Source organism: Somniosus microcephalus, chromosome 2 (genome assembly GCF_052327205.1).
Source record: "Somniosus microcephalus isolate GS21.2 chromosome 2, FLI_Smic_1.0, whole genome shotgun sequence".
NCBI lineage: Eukaryota > Metazoa > Chordata > Chondrichthyes > Squaliformes > Somniosidae > Somniosus > Somniosus microcephalus.
In genome coordinates, this window is record NC_140988.1 from 229,079,545 (window position 1) to 229,097,147 (window position 17,603).

General features: G+C 44.5%; 1 protein-coding gene across 9 annotated transcripts in view; it reads right to left on the reverse strand.

The window, feature by feature from the left end:
* fryl (furry homolog, like) overlaps nucleotides 1-17,603 on the reverse strand; it is a 599,764-nt gene that overhangs the window by 121,891 nt on the left and 460,270 nt on the right. For 7 of the 9 annotated variants that reach the window (XM_085969926.1, XM_085969925.1, XM_085969924.1 and 4 more), the window contains 6 exons: nucleotides 16,646-16,749; nucleotides 15,246-15,431; nucleotides 13,875-14,079; nucleotides 2,452-2,573; nucleotides 2,146-2,333; nucleotides 1,376-1,470 (listed from right to left, as the gene is read on the reverse strand). In XM_085969926.1, the coding sequence (XP_085826052.1) occupies nucleotides 1,376-1,470; nucleotides 2,146-2,333; nucleotides 2,452-2,573; nucleotides 13,875-14,079; nucleotides 15,246-15,431; nucleotides 16,646-16,749 (900 nt within the window). The remainder of the gene's footprint in view (nucleotides 1-1,375; nucleotides 1,471-2,145; nucleotides 2,334-2,451; nucleotides 2,574-13,874; nucleotides 14,080-15,245; nucleotides 15,432-16,645; nucleotides 16,750-17,603) is intronic. The other 2 variants (XM_085969920.1, XM_085969928.1) reach the window with 1 other exon arrangement.

The following is a 17,603-nucleotide window of genomic DNA, read 5'->3' on the forward strand; positions in this document are numbered from 1 at the left end:
ACCTGAAACGTTAACTCTGTTTCTCTCTCCACAGATGCTGCCTGACCGGCTGAGTATTTCCAGCATTTTCTGTTTTTATTTGCATGACGTGCTGGAGAATGCTTTGAAACCAAACCAAGCATTCGAGAAGGTGCCACACAAGAGGTTATTAATCAAAATTAGGGCTCATGGGATTGGGGGTAATATACTAGCATGGATTGAGGATTGGTTAACAGACAGAAAACAGAGAGTAGGAATAAACCGGTCATTTTCGGGTTGGCAGGCTGTAACTAGTGGGGTACCGCAAAGATCAGTGCTTGGGCCTGATGATACAAAGCTGGGTGGGAATATAAGTTGTGAGGAGGATGCAAGGAGGCTTCAAGGGCATATAGACAGGCTAAATGAGTGGGCAAGAACATGGCAAATGGAATATAATGTGGAGAAATGTGAAGTTATCCACTTTGGTAGGAAAAATAGAAAAACCAGAGTATTTTTTTAAATGGTGAGAGATTGGGAAATGTTGGTGTTGAGAGAGACCTGGGTGTCCTTGTACACGAATCACTGAAAGTTAACATGCAAGTACAGCAAGCAATTAGGAAAGCAAATGGTATGATGGCCTTTATTACAAGAGGATTTAAGTATGAGTAAAGACGTCTTACTGCAATTATATAGGGCCCTGGTGAGACCACACCTGGAGTATTGTGTACAATTTTGGTCTCCTTACCTAAGGAAGGATATACTTGCCATAGAGGGAGTGCAACGAAAGTTCGCCAGACAGGTTCCTGGGATGAGGGGATTATCCTATGAGGAGAGATTGAGTAGACTAGGCCTATATTCTCTAGAGTTTAGAAGAATGAGAGGTGATCTCATTGAAACATACAAAATTCTTACAGGACTTGACAGGGTAGATGCAGGGAGGATGTTTCCCTGGCTGGGGAGTCTAGAACCAGGGGTCACAGTCTCAGAATAAGGGGTCGGCCATTTAGGACAGAGATGAGGAGAAATTTCTTCACTCAGAGGGTGGTGAAGCTTTGGAATTCTCTACCCTAGAGGGCTGTGGAGGCTCAGTCGTTGAGTATATTCAAGACAGAGATTGATAGATTTTTGGATATTAAGCGAATCAAGGGATATGGGGATAGTGCAGGAAAGTGGAGTTGAGGTTGAAGATCAGCCATGATCTTACTGAATGGCAGAGCAGGCTCGAAGGGCCAAATGGCCTACTCCTGCTCCTATGTCTTATGTTCTTCAGCCTTTAGTTACACGTATTTAAATATAAAAAAGATGTATGCAGGGGTTAAACTATGTAACCTTTAAAGACAGACATAAAATGAAATGCTTACTAATAGTCAATTGTCAAATCATCAAATATACCACATGTAAAGTCACAAGTACTTACTGAGAAAGTGCAGAAAGCAGATCATAATGCTTTATAGTGTCTGCTAATGTGTCAATGGCAGACTCAAGCGTGAGCAGCAGTTCTATAACAAAACCCTGTTAACAGAAACATTAACATGAAATTTCACAATTCTAAGTATACAAATACAGAGATGTGCAAGTTAAATAAACTTTTGTTAAGAGGCTGGATGACTGAGAAGGAGTGAACTGAAAGAGATGAATGAGAAGGGATGTTATCTAATTAAATGAACTTTCCAGAAAGGTTACTGGATAGACATCAGGAACAGGAACCGCAGCTGATTTTCCCCTGCCCAGTCTAAATGAGTTGAGGCCAATTGTACAATCTCAACCACTGCCCTGGCTGAGATCAGCTAACTCGACATACACCCTGGAGGGACCCAGGCTTGCTCTGGGGTGTAAGACTTAATGCTAGATGTAGCAGAGAATTCAAATTATCAAATGTATTGTTGCAATAGACTGACTTCATCTATATAAATCAAACATCAAAAATGTTATTGCTTTTTTAATGATGCGTTTCATTATCTGAAATTATAGTGATGTAGGTATGTTAATGGATCAACCCTGATTAATCTTTCACTAACCAACAGTCAGATAACTCTTTACCACTGTGGCTTCTGGCTCAGAATGTTTTTTTAAAATTATGTGAATACAATTGTGCATTGAGACACAGCTGCAAATGTAACTTAAGACATTTTCCATAATTAATGTGTAGAATTATTTTGTTACTTTCATTACAAGTTGATTATTTACCTGAGCCTCTTCCCCTGCATCTCCAACTGTTTCAACAAGTCTTGACAGTACATCAGAGAGTGTAGATACAGTTAATGGTTGTTTTAGGGCTCTGAAGATCTGGAATGACCTTCCAGCATAATGTCTGTTAGAACATGAAAGTGCTGTCTGCAAGGCCACTTCACTGAGAAGCTGCTCCAGCTGAAAACCTAGTTTGGTGAGAAACAAACAGAACAGAAAAAGAGAGCTAGATTAAAATTTAAAGTGTTCAGATTGTGAACAGGTATATTTGAGAATTTGCAACAAAAAAGTATGCATTCTGATTACCTGATCTTGATTGCTTGAATATGGACATTACATGTTTTAAAAACACAGTTAATTGTTCAGCAGTTTTAATGTTTGGGTTCTTCGGAGAGACATCTTCATGGTTCCAAAGTGGCCCTCGTTTTCTTTTAGAATTGAAGATAAAATATGTTTTTATAAGTGTTAACATATAAACAGTTATTATTTTTCCATTATGTAAAATAAATCTAATTAAACATGGTGGAATGGAATTTCCTGTGGGGGCATAATCAGGAAGTTACCCCCAAAATTACGCCCATTCAGCTGTTGTAAATTTACACCGAAATGTCCTGTGAACCTAATTTGACTACCCTGGAACGCAAGAATGGGTGTAAAAGAATGGGAGTAAAAGCCAAATTGGATTCCTGCCAAACTATAGAACATCCGATCATATCTTCACCCTACAGACCCTAATTGACAAACACGTTCACCATAACAAAAGCAAAATCTACGCATGCTTTGTAGATTTCCAGAAGGCTTTCGACTCCATCTGGCATGACGGTTTATTCCTGAAACTTATCGAAAGCGGGGTAGGAGGGAAAACATATGATGTAATTAAATCAATGTATACAAACAATAAATGTGCAGTTAAAATTGGAGACAAACAAACAAAATACTTCCCACAGGGGCGGGGGGTGACGCAGGGCTCGCCAATCTCACCGACACTCTTTAATATTTACATTAATGGATTGGCAAAACTACTTGAACAATCTACAGCACCCGGCCTCACCCTATATGAATCCAAGGTTAAATTCCTCCTCTATGCCGACGACCTGGTTCTGCTGTCACCAACTAAGGAGGGTCTACAGCAGAACCTGGACCTGCTGGAGTCGTACTGCCAGACTTGGGCCCTGACAATAAATCCCCAAAAAACCAAAGTCCTTGTGTTCCAGCAAAGATTCAAACAACATGGACCCACAATAAATTTCACAGTAGGAACAACCAAAATTGAACAAACCACTCACTACACATACTTGGGCTTAAAAATCAGTTCTACGGGAAACTTCAAACTGGCTGTGAATGAACTGAAAGAGAAAGCAAGAAGGGCTTTCTATGCCATCAAAAAATCAATCCAAATAGAAATCCCAATTAGCATTTGGCTCAAAATTTTCAAATCAGTAATTGAACCAATTGCACTCTATGGCAGTGAGGTCTGGGGACCACTAACACAACAAGATTTTGCAAAATGGGACAAACACCCAATTGAGATCCTACATGCAGAATTCGTATCCTCCGGACTCAAAGGAAAACAGTAAACAACGCATGCAGGGCGGAACTAGGCCAATACCCATTAATAATCACTATCCAAAAAAGAGCCACCAAATTTTGGAATCACCTACAAATGAGCAACCCCCAATGCTATCACTACGACGCCCTGAAATGCCAAGAGCTGACCATAAAGAAGAATACCCTCAGTCAACTAGTCCTGGGACTCAATAAAGTAACTAATAACAATACTAACAATAACCAGTCCCAGGACAGTGACAGGGTAACACAAAGAATTCGACCCAACACAATCGTCGCTAAGCAAAAGGAAAAATATCTGTCATATTGGGCAGAAACAACAAAAACCCAAAGCAAACTCAATTGCTACTTGGCCCTAAACAGACAATACAACATAGCTGATTACCTGACCATGGTAAAGGATAACAAACTGAGAAGAACCTTGACAAGGTACAGACTTAGCGAACATAGCCTAGCGATCGAAAAAGGCAGACACAGGCAGACCAGGCTGCCAAGAGAAGACAGGATATGCTCTCACTGCAGTCAGGGAGTAATTGAGACAGAGATGCACTTCCTCACAGCCTGTGGAAAATATCAGGGCATCAGAGAGAATTTCTACCAAAAATTCTCACAAATATGCCCTGAATTCAGAAATCTGACTGACAACCAAAAACTCCCATTCCTACTGGGGGAGGAGAGAAGCTGTGTAGCACTGGCGGCACACTATGTTACAGCTTGCCATGAACAGAGGGACAACCAGTAAACTAAGACAAGAGTATATATAAACAAGGCGAATGTATATTTATAAACTCAGGGATATACCTGTTTATACACTGTATGAATGGAACCGCGTTTATGTGTTCAACCATAAATGTATTTTGATGCTTTGGCAACATAAGATGTACCTTATCATGCCAATAAAGCGATTTGTATTGTATTGTATTGTAAATGGCCAATGTGATTTGAACATAATTGGAACGCAACCGATGGAGCCTCAAAGAATTAGGGTGGGACCCTATAAAAAGGTGAGGGATTTTTTTACCCTTCAGAGTGAGAATGTAAACTAATTGGCAGACAGTTCACTGTCTTAAAGATTTTTCAGTAAGTCATTTAAATTGCTCAGTGAAGAGTCTGTGTTGTCTCAACATTTTCCCTCCTCACAGATGAGTGCTATCGAATCAGATAATGCTACCATGAAGATGCTATTCTGCAGAGGGTGATGTGCAGGCCCACCTGAATGGCTACTCAGCTCCTCCATATCCCAGCCCCCATGCGCGGACAGGAGGTGGGGGGTGGAAGGATGTGACAGAGGCAGAGTGCCATATCCGTATTCCCCAGGACAGCAGAGCAATGTTGCAAAAAGTTCAATGACCTGATAAGAACAGGGAAGGTAAGACACTCACTGTGCTCTCCCTTTCTTCCTTGCTCACCGTGGGCACCACCACACTCAAGTCAGAGAGGTGGAACTCCATGATCAGTGACCACACATCTAAAATCATGGAAGGCTGGTCACCAGTTAGGCCCAGTTGCACCTTCAATTGTTGCACATACAGGCTGGAATTTTCACCTTAGAGTTGGGGCGGGTGTGTGTGGGCCATGTAGCGGGTTGCCATCCCGAAGTTTTCAACAGCGCGTTCTACACTGTGTGTTTAACTGAATTGGATCAATTGAAACAGTCATGCGGGTTTCCCAGCCAATTAAATGGAGCGGGTCTGATGACATCACCGATGACTCGCTTTCAGCCCAGATAGTTAAAGGAGCCTTGCACACATCGCAGTTGAAAGTTGTTGGAAGAGGTTTACAGGTGGTTGGGAGAGTTGGCTATTGTTATATAATTGAAGACTTTTGTGAGGGTGCAAAGAAGGATGGAGTCACAGCGGCAGAAGGTTGCACCCAGGTTCTCGGATGCCTCCCTGGAAGTCCTGGTTCAGGGAGTCAGAACACAGAGGGGAGGTCCTATTCCCTGGCGGTGGGAGACAGAGAGAGGGGGACCTCCCAGCAACCTGGTGACAGAATTAAATATCCCACATGGCATACAACAGTCAGCAGCCAGTGAAATATCATCATGTGCATAATGGTAACATTACACAATCTTATAAGAGGTCAAATTCATGTCTTTACTCTCCTACAGGTTGATCAAGTGCCCACCTCACTGTCCAGCCAGAAGAGGAAGGTGACTCCTCAGGGGAAGCTCCAGTCTCTGAGGGTGCACTGTCCCCAGACCCATGCGTAGCCAGCACCAGCGCAGATACGCGCATGTCGGTGGGTCTTGCGAGACATAGAGTAGTGTTGTCACCTGGTATCTCACACATCACAAGTGAGCAAGAGCAGATGGTGGAGACAGGGACAGCAGTGGAGAGTCCTCACTGTAGGGTGCAGACGCTCCAAGCTCTGCTCAGCTAGATGTAGATTGTACAGAGAATTCAGGAGTCCATCTCCAACATGAGCAGCATCATATTCCAAGCGATGGCGACAATGTGCTCTTCCATGGAAAGGATGGCCACCTACATGGAGCAGCTAATGCGCCAATCAAACGAGAACATGCTTGCTGTGAACAACAAATTGCAGACTCGTATTGACCTCATCTCTAGAAGGGATAGCAACGAAGACTTGGGTGTTCATCGTCCCACTGTGAAGTGATGTATTTTGATAGAAAGAATGAGGAAAGAACATATAAACTAAATGGTACAATCCTAAAGGGGGTGCACGAACAGAGAGACCTGGGGGTATGTGTGCATAAATTTTTGAAGGTGGCAGGGCAGGTTGAGAAAGCAGTTAAAAAGGTTTACGGGATCCTGGGCTTCATAAATAGAGGTAGAGGGGGCAATTTTGCCAGCCCTGGAGATGCCGGTTTGGAGACGGGACTGCTGGGAAAATGGCAGAATTTGGGGGCGGGTCTGCATCCTGCCCCCAACCCGCCTCCATGCCATCTTCCCAGGAGGCGGGTACCCGGCCCGCGCCAGGTCCCATCTCCTGGAGGCGGGAAGGGGATTACAGCCACTTAACTGCCTGTTAACAGGCAGTTAAGAGGATTATCCCCATTTTTCCAACAGAGGTGTGGGCTTCCCGACGTCGGGAAACCTCACCAGGGTCAGCGAGGCGAGCAGTGGGTCTGCGGGGTCCAAAAGTGCGCTGTGGAGGTGAGTGATGGGTGCAAGTGTGGAGAGGTAAGTATGTGAGGTGAGTGAAAAGCATTAGAAAAAGTTTACTTACCTTTGTTTCTTCCTGCAGGCTTCAATCGTTGGGGATCCGGAGGCTCGGGCATCTCCACGGCAGAGATGACAGAATAGCTGCTGCATTCTCCGATGCAACAGCCATCTGCTTTCTGCTCAGGAAATAGGTTTGGTGAGTCTTGAGTACAAGAACTCACCAAACAACAGAGAATGTCAGTGTTTGACAGCTTCTCAAAGCTGTCAAATGATGACAATTCATCTGTCAAAAATTTTTGACAGATGAAACGTCATACGCTGACGTTCTCAGTCACCGGCTTTCCCTTAATCGGCCTGCTAGGCCCGCTGGGCGGGCTTAACAAGGTAAATCAAGGGAAAATAGCATGGATTGGCCACAAGTTGATGGAGGCGGGACTAAAACCCGACAAGCAGCAGTTCCGCCTCCAACGCGCCCCCATTGGCAAAATCACCGCCATAGAGTACAAAAGTGTGGAAATTATGATGAACCCGTATAAAACACTGGTTTGGCCCCCAACTGGAGTACTGTGTCCAATTCTGGGCACCACACTTTAGGAAGGATGTGAAAGCCTTACAGAGGGTGCAGGAAAGATTTACAAGAATGATTCCAGGAATGAGGGACTTCTGTTACGTTGATAGACTGGAGAAGCGGAGGTTGTTCTCCTTGGAGCAGAGGAGATTTGATAGAGGTGTTCAATATCATGAGGGCTCTGGACAGGGTAGAAAGAGAGAAACTGTTCCCATTGGCAGAAGGATCGAGAACCAGAGGATACAGATTTAAGGCGATTGGCAAAAGAACCAAAGGCGATGCAAGAAAAAACTTTTTTACACAGTGAGTGGTTAAGATCTGGAATGCACTGCCTGAAAGGGTGGTGGAGGCAAACTCAATATTATCTTTCAAAAGGGAGTTGGATAAGTATAAGAACATTTTTTTTGCAGGGCTACGGTAAAGGGCAGGGGAGTGGGACTCCTCCTCTTCTTAGGCAGTCCCTCGGAACTTGCCTCCACATTAAAAATGAGTTCTCAGGTGACTGATGAGTCCAATGTGGGACCTACAGTCTCCGTCACAGTTGGGGCAGATGGTGGTTGAAGGGGCGGGTCGGTGATGTGCTTGGGTTGATGTGCGCTCCTTCCGCTGTTTGCGCTTGGCTTCCGCTTGCTCCTGGCAAAGAGACTCGAGGTATTCGGCGCCTTCCCGGATGCTTCTCCTCCACTTTGTTCGGCCTTGAGCCAGGGATTCCCAGGTGTCGGTGGGGATGTTGCACTTTTTCAAGGAGGCTTTGAGGGTGCCCTTGAAGCGTTTCCTCGCCCCACCTGGGGCTCTCTTGTCGTGTCGGAACTCCGAGTAGAGTGCTTGTTTTGGGAGTCTCGTATCGGGCATGCGGACGATGTGGCCCGTCCATCGGAGCTGATCGAGCGTGGTCAGAGCTTCGATGCTGGGGATGTAGGCCTGAGCGAGAACACGGACGTTGGTGCGCTTATCCTGCCGATGGATTTGCAGGATCTTGCGGAGGCAGCGTTGGTGGTACCTCTCCAGTGCTTTGCGGTGCCTGCTGTGCATGGTCCATGTCGCGGAAGCATACAGGAGGGCGGGTATCACTACTGCTCTGTAGACAATGAGCTTAGTGCCGGGTTTGAGGTCCTGGTCTTCAAACACTCTCTTCCTCAGGCAACCGAAGACTGCACTGGCACACTGAAGGCGGTGTTGGACTTTGTCATCGACGTCTGCCCTTGTTGACAGTAGGCTCCCGAGGTATGCAAAGTGGTTCATGTTGTCCAAGGCCTCGTCGTGGATTTTGATAATCGGGGAGCAGTACTGTGTGGCGGGGACAGGTTGGTAGAGGACCTTTGTCTTACGGATGTTTAGTGTAAGGCACATGCTCTCGTACGCTTCGGTGAAGGTGTGGACGATGGTTTGGAGTTCGGCCTCAGTGTGCGCAGACGCAAGCATCGTCTGCATACTGTAATTCGATGACAGAGGATGGGACGACCTTGGATCTGGACTGGAGGCAACGGAGGTTGAACAGTTTCCCGTTTGTTCTGTAGATTAGCTCCAATCCAGCGGGGAGCTTACTGAGGGTGAGATGGAGCACTGCAGCCAGGAAGATAGGGAAGAGCGTTGGTGCAATGACACAGCCTTGCCTGACCCTGGTTGGTACGTGAATTGGCTCTGTGGTGGATCCATTGGTCAGGATCACGGCTTGCATGTCGTTGTGAAGCAGACGGAGGATGGTAACAAACTTTAGAGGGCAGCCGAATTTGAGGAGGACACTCCATAATCCCTCGTGGTTGATGGTGTCAAAGGCCTTTTTGAGGTCAAAGGCGGCCATGTACAGCGGTTGGTGCTGTTCCCTGCATTTCTCTTGTAGTTGACGCGCGGTGGAGATCATGTCCATTGTGCCCCTTAGTGGGTGGAATCCGCATTGCGACTCTGGGAGGAGCTCTTTAGCCACTGGGAGAAGGTGATTGAGGAGGATTCTTGCGATGACTTTCCCTGTGGCAGACAGCAGGGAAGACTCCTCTAATTACCGCAATCGGACTTGTCACCTTTCTTAAAGATGGTCACGATTACGGCGTCTGAGATCGTCTGGCATGCTCTCCTCCTTCCAAATAAGAGAAATGAGTTCATGTATTCGTGCCAATAGTGCTTCTCCGCCATGTTTTAGCGCCTCAGCGGGGATTCCATCTGCTCCTGAGGCCTTGTTGTTCTTCAGTTGTCGGATGGCCTTTTCAACCTTATGAGGTTGTGCTGAGGTGGTGGCGGGTAGCATGCTGCGGGATGGAGTTGAGGACACTCACGTCGTAGACAGAGTCTCGGTTAAGGAGATCTTTGAAGTGCTCCTTCCAGCGGGCACTGACTGTCCTTGATGAGTACCTCTCCATTCTTGGCCCGCAGTGGGGTAGGACCTTGGGTGCTTGGGCTGTAGGTGGTCTTGACTGCGCTAAAGAATCCACGCACGTCGTAGTTGTCAGCTAGCTGCTGGATCTCCTGCGCTTTCTCCACCCACCATCTGTTCTTTAGGTCATGAGTTTTTTGTTGGACCTCGGCCTTCAGGCATCTGTAGAGCTGCTTTCTTGCTCTCCGTTCTGTTGCTGTTTCCAGATCAGGAATGCCTTGTGCTTGCGGCTTATTAGCTCCTGGATCTCCTGGTCATTCTCGTCGAACCAGTCTTGGCATTTCCTGGTCGAGTGACCAAGCGTCTCTTCACAGGTGTTGATTATGGAGGCTTTGAGTGCAGACCAGGCGCTGTGGGCTCTCTGTGTCTCTGAATTACCGAGAGTAGCTGAGACTAGCTGAAAGTTGGCACAGGCTCGACGAGCCGAATGGCCTTCTTCCGTGCTGTAACTATTCTATGATTCTATGACATGTAGCTTTCATTATAGCGCTCCTCAGCCTCATTGCTTGGCCTCCTCAAGGGTGTCATCAGCCATGTCTTCAGCGGATAGTTCTTGTCACCAAGCAGCCAGCCGATAAGTCTGTTTGGAGGTGTGAAGAGCTGAGGGAGGGTGGACTGGCGCAGGACAGAAGTCATGACAGCTCCCAGGGAATCTGGCACAGACATGCATGATGATCTTTTTATGGTTGCAGATGAGCTGCACATTGAGGGAGTGGAAGCCCTTGCAGTTCACAAACACCCGAGTGATCTTGGGGTGCCTTGATGACCACGTGTGCAGCTGATGACACCCTGCACCTGTGGGAAGCCAGCCAGAGCCGCAAAGCTGAGCGCCCGCTCAGTCACAATGGCTTCATCAGTGGCAAAGTTTACACAAGTGGCTGACTTGTCAAACATGGCATGTGGTCGACTGGGAGATCCTGCAAATGTCTGCCGCAGATCCCTGGAAGGAGCCAGAGGCGAAGAAGTTGAGGGCGCCGGTGACATTGACAGCCACTGGTAAGGCGTGTCCACCAGGTCCTCTGGACAGCAGGTCTTGTTCCAGCAAGCTACAAATGTCTGCCACAACCTGGCACGATAGCCCAAGCCTCCTGAAGCACTGCTGTTCAGTCATGTCCAGGAAGCTCATCCTCTGTTGGGGGTATCACCTCCAGCGCGGTGCACCCCTGTGCTAATCTCCCCTCTCCTGTGGAGCATCAGGTCAGTGAGAAGAAAGCTGCTGATGTTGTTGCTGCTGCTGCTGGGGCGCCTGGTGTTGTTGGTGTTGGGGCTTATCTTGGTCCGAATTGGAGGTCAAAGGTGAAACAGCATAAGCGGCACTCATGCTGATCTGAAAGATGTCACGTAAAGTAGAGATCAGAGACACAACCCTCTAATGCAATGAGAGTGACTAGCAATGTGGTGAAAGTGGCTTCCGAAGTTGCAGAAATCACTTGCAAACTCCTGAAATCAAAATCTCGGCACAAAATGGTGTCAGCAAGAGCCTTTCCCTTAGGCAACGAAGCAGATGTGTATTTGTGTGCTTTTTCCAGGTGCCACTTAATGAACTAGCACAATGGCCACGGAGGTCCCGCCTTGCCTTCACATTTGAGCTTCCCAAGGTCCGTGAATCCAGTGCGCAACCAGTTAAAGATGAACCCTCACGTTATAAAGGCTCTTAAGGGTCTCTCAATGAGCAGTTAGTTACCTCAATAAGGTTGCCCGCCTCTCCCGCACAGGTCCGTGGTGCGCTTCGAAACCCGCCCCAGTTAAATGCGGAAGTTGGCGGGATCCTGACGTGCAGTCAATTTCAGCGCTTTTAATTGCCAACCCGCTCTGCAATGTGAAAATTCCGGCCATATACTCTGATGCACAGCAAGGCTAATTTTTCTCCCCTTCTGTCTTTGCAGAGCAAGATGGCGCACAACTCCAGGGAGAGAGCAAAGATGGGGTGGGGAGGGGGGTGTAGGTGCCGGGGCCAAGCGGGGTGCCTGGAGGGAGTTGAGTGAATTTAATTCCTGTCTCTATTACCTCCTCTTTCTCCTCCTTTTTCCAAGGGAGATGTCAAGCTGCCTGGAAGATTATGATCGTCACTGTAATATTCTGCTTGTTTGTTGACATTATAAAATGTTTAACTGTTAAGTAAAACTTCAACTTTCATTCATAGAATAAATGTACAAAAATTTAACTCAAGTTTTGTTATGATTCCATATGTTTCTTAAGGTTTATTCTCTCTCTTAGGCAGTCCCTCAGAGACGAGGATGACTTGCTTCCACATTAAAAATGAGTTCTCAGGTGACTGATGAGTCCACCGTGGGACCTACAGTCTCTGTCACAGGTGGGGCAGACGGTGGTTGAAGGGGCGGGTGCTTGGGTTGACATGCGCTCCTTGCGCTTGGCTTCCGCTTGCTCCTGGTGAAGAGACTCGAGGTGTTCGGCACCTTCCCGGATGCTTCTTGGGCGGTCTTGGGCCAGGGAATCCCAGGTGTCAGTGGAGATGTTGCACTTTTTCAAGGAGGCTTTGAGGGTGTCCTTGAAGCGTTTCCTCTGCCCACTTGGGGCTCTCTTGCTGTGCCGGAACTCCAAGTTTATTGGACTTCTTATAAATGATTGTTAAAATTTCTAGAAGTAATTTACTTTTGTTATGAAACATTTTTTGCAATAAAAGTTTTTTGAAGTCAAAGAAGAGTGAGAATTTGCAGGAGCACTCAGTTGGTGAAAACCTCTAGTTGGTGAAAACCTCTGCCAGAAGCTCCCTTTGGAGCTGCCCTCTTGAAGCAATGCCCCATATGGACACGCTACACCACATCCATCAGTTCAGGATCTTCTGCTTGGACGGCGTCCTCCACAGCAGGTCAAGGCTCAGACCTTCTTCATGGCAAAGTTGTGCTGCGCACAGCAGACAACAATCCTCGCTACCCTTCTGAGGACATCCTCAGACTTGTCAAGGCACCTGAAGCGGCATTTCAGAACTCTGCGGGTCTTAGCAACCACTTGCCTGGTGGCCGCATGTACATGTACATCTCCCCTCTGGTGCAGTTTGAGGAACATGAAAAAGCGCCAGCAGCCTCGTCAGTTAGGGGTATGCCTTACCATAGAGGATCCGTCCTTCAACTCACCCAGCTGCCCGAACATACGTGATGACCAAAATTTGAGCAAGAAAAGCATCATGGCAAGCCGCCACGTGCTGCGCATTCACGTGCAAGATGCACAGCCAGGTGTTGCAGACTATCTGAGCGTTCAGTGAATGAGAGCCCTTTCTATTCATGTAGCTTAGTAGGTTCAGATGTGAGCCTTTAGCACAATGTACGTGCTATCGATCGCCCCCTGCCTTGTAAACATTTATGACCCTGTCTTTTCTCTGCCGGCCCTCACTGCCCCTTGACTAATTCATTTTAACCGTTAAGGCACTGCAGCATTTCAAATGTGGCTGGAGGTCATTGCGGAGCACGTTGCAGAGTTGGTCAATGGCCTTCTCAGACAACTCTTCGTATGTCAGTCACAGAATATATGCTCTCCAGAGCGGATAATTACGTGTGGGGTGATGTCTTCGCTGGTGGCGCTTTACTTTTCCGGGCCTCCTGTCTCTGGTTCACCTCCTCCATTATAATGGCAAGGAGATAAAGCCAACAGAAGAGCCATTGTGATTTAAGAAAAACAAGACTGTGAAATGGATGCGAGGATGCACAGGATGAATATGGTATCAATATTTATGCCTAGATCAGGTGACCATGGGTGCCTGAAATTCTGGGCATAATTTTACACCTGTTCTGAACCAGTGTAACTGAATGAAACTTGCGTGTACCGCTCTTTAGAATGGGGGCTAAACCACTACAGTATAATGAGCATCATTGCGCCCAGGCGCAGCAATCGATAAACGGGCATAGATCGAGGAAATTTGAGCATAACGTACTTGTGCACATTTGCTTCCACGTTTCCTTGATCTTTTACACCAGGAATTGGCTTCATGCCCCAAATTCACAGGAAATTACACCCCTATATTTAAAAAAAAATCTAGGATAGAAATTGTTGTAAAATGTAGTGTTTGAATTGTTCATTGAAATTTATTTTCAGGCGTTGTAAGTATAAAGTCACTGACTTATTCAATTTCTAATGATCTTACCTTGTGGTTATAAATTCGATGAGTGTTTTCACCTTCTCATCTTGGTCTGCAGTAATATCCACCTCATTTAAGATGGTGGGAGTGAGCTGGGGAATGGCAGCACTAGTAGTTCCTAAGCTGATGCTAGAAGAGGTAGAGCTTGAGCTGAGTCCTGAGTCGGTCATGGGCGATGGCTGGTAATCTGGTGCAAATTCACTGCCCCCTGCTGGAAGAATATTTAAAAAAAAATTAAACTTTTACATAAAAAAGGTTGCAATTATTTTAAGACATCACAAGTCCCGGCCAGAATGGAGATGATTGGGTAATTCCTCCGTCAATCACGCCTGGAGGCCGCACTGCTGTAAATAACTGGGATTAATTTTGGACACGTAATTTCATTGTGTAACTATCCTCCACTCACTGCATTTTGCATGAGATATAATCGTGCTGCACGCGGGAGGCTAGTTTGCTGTAGTTCATGAGTAAATAGACTCTGTTTGCTGTAGTTTGAGTAAATTAAAACCACCTTCTTTCTTTCTAAATTAAAATCACATGTCCTGCCCCACCTCCAACTCATTGGCTGACACTCTGTTATTTTAATTAGGTTGTAAAAGCATATATTTGTCTAACTGTGAACACAATTTCTAATAATCGAATAGAGAAGTGCAGGATAGAGTTATAAAGCTAATAATCCATCTATGATATTAACTCAAAAGAAAGACTATGAACGTTTGTGTATGAAATTCTTTATGATCAACAAGACAATCACGTCATGAATAGAAGACTACTGAAACCAAAATTAATCAATATATGGATCTGCTATAATTTTTGACAATTTTGGTCAGTTTTTCTGTTCCATAGATTATTTTCCAACTGGGTTGACTTACTCGCTCCACTTTTCGCTCTTAGCAAGATGCCCCTCCAAATTGACCTGGCTTCAGTTAAGAAATAACTATTTTGTACTTGCTATTCAATGCTTTGTTTCTTCCTTAACCTCAACATCTGCATTTAGCACAAATGTCAGACATCTGCAGTTGTTGTTAGAAAAAACAGAAAATTGCATCACCATTAACAACAAGTCTGTGTTGAAACATAATATATTGTAAATCATATCAAACATATTGGAAATGTGTGATATGAAAATTTCATTTGCTTCAGAAGTATTAAAGTACCATACAGTATCCTCAATAAACTATATTAGCTTCTGTGACTCAAAGTAGCTGCAATTTAATTACACTAATACATTTTTGCAATGCTTCAATTTTGGAAAAGTGAATCTGTATTTGAATTATATTTTCCATAATCAAGTGGCACCATCTGCTGGAGTAAAAAGAATCAACAAGGTCTCCAACGCTGGTTTATTTATGATATACATACACAACTGTCACTAACCTGTAAAACTGTACTCCACATGAGTGGTTGGTTTGACAGTGAGCACCTTAGGTTCAGTAAACTCCCTGTTCCTGAGGAGAACGGAGGCCATAGCTTGAACATTACTGTTATAGGCCATTACTATAAGTAAGTGCAAAAGCAGTCGCTTACAATGTTCATACACTTCAGGATGCTGGTGATCAAATCCTGTATAGACACAAAAAAATCATGAAATAGTTTATGATTTATTATCAATATTTCATATTCAACCTTTAAAAAAAAAAAGTATATCCCCTTAATTACACAAGAAATGAATACCAAAACAAATGTTATTTTACATTTCTTCAAATTCTAAAACATTGTTGAATTAGTACCAATAAATTACAAAAAAATGTCCTCCTATTTTCTGTACTGTAAATATTTTTTCTGTTATTATAGCTAAATTAGTTTCTGTGAATTTTTCAAACCCCAACATAAAATGATAAGCAAATGTCTGGAATTATCGTAAGAGCTATGCTCTTCAATATACAAATTCAAACAAACAAATGTTAAAAAAAAATCTTTTTAAAAATCCTAACACAGCAGCATGCCCAGAATGGGCAAATAGTATCAATGTCTGTATTGCTTTCGCAAGTATTCAAAAACAACACTGCTTGGCTTGTTTCTAATTTCCCCGGTCCTTTTACAGAATGTATTTGTAAAAATCACAAACACATTCTTTATACTCATTCTTTAGTGTTAACTGTGGCTAAGTGGGTAGCACACTCGCCTCGGAGTCAAAAGGTTGTGGGTTCAAGTCCCACTCCAGGGTTCAAGTCCCACTCCAGGGACTTGAACACGTAAATCTAGGCTGACACTCCAGTGCAGTGCTGAGTGAGTGCTGCACTGTCAGAGGTGCCGTCTTTTTGATGAAATGTTAAACCGAGGCCCCGTATGCTCTCTCAGGTGGACGTAAAAGATTCCATGGCACTATTTCGAAGAAGAGCAGGGGAGTGATCCCCGGTGTCTTGGCCAATATTTATCCCTCAATCAACATCACAAAAACAGATTATCTGGTCATTAACACATTGCTGTTTATGGGAGCTTGCTGTGCGCAAATTGGCTGCCGCATTTCCCACATTACAACAGTGACTACACGCCAAAGTACTTTATTGGCTGTAAAGTGCTTTGAGACGTCCAGTGGTTGTGAAAGGCACTATATAAATGCAAGTATTTCTTTTTTACTTGCGCTTGTGACTTTGCTGTATTGGTGAACAGCAGTAATCTTCCTCCTTTGAATCCAGGCAGTTTCTCTTTGATGGCCTGGCTGTAATTAGTGTGCAGGGAACTATGGGCCCACATTCTACCACCCTGTGCCACATCACCCAAGCATAGTATCCTGTGCCAGCAATTAAAACAAAACACTTTTACTTCCTAATTACCTATAAATATTGCATGAAGCAAAAGATGCATGTAGTTCCCCCACTCCACCTTTACACTGTGATCCACTACAAGATCTGTCAGAAGGATCACTGCTATGTTACACCTAAGAATAAAACAAAACAGTTACATACATTTTTAGGACCATAGGATTATAATGCAACTGTCGACAAACATTAGCAATAGATTTCTGAAAACTGAAACAATTAAATACTGAATTTGTACAGCATAGATTCATTTAATGGCATGACAAATCATTGCATCAACCCAGGCTAATCAGGGATGACAATTGTAATCACATCAATATGGTATACAAAGACGCATAATCATTAAAACAAACTTCATTTTGTTTTCCCCTGTTTTTGAATTATGAAATACATAAAATTCAAATCAGATTCAACTTAAATATGCATAGTTACTAAAATTTCCTCCTGCCAGTTCTTGGATAATTCTAATGTGCCAACTAGGAAAAAGATTTTGAACAGTAGTTTGGGCATTTTATGTTGTTTTGCAAATAGAATTATAAATAATTTAAATTACTGGTTATTGGTGAGGTTCTCGTCTCCATAGTGCAATACTATCTCTCCATATGTTCTACTGAGTAAAACACTATTCTAATGTTCTCTAGTACAATGGTGAAGCTTGCTATTGTATTGTAAAATGTTGCTGTGAATGCAGTATTGAGGAGTTAACTGCACATTCCACTGATACAAGACAGGAAGCAACTGATACCTGGTTGCAGATATGGGGTGCTTTTCAATTAAACACTCCTCTTAATTAAGTATTCTTTCAATTTAAGGCTGTTAGATGTGTGGAGGGTTTTCAGTTTAATAGCCAACACACTTCTGTGATGCAGCCGAACCCCGGAGTTTAGAATGTCTGGGCTCAGTCTGGATCTTTACAGCAGAGAGATTATTTGAGGTCATCAAAACACAAAAAGAAAAGAGCTGGAAATTTGAA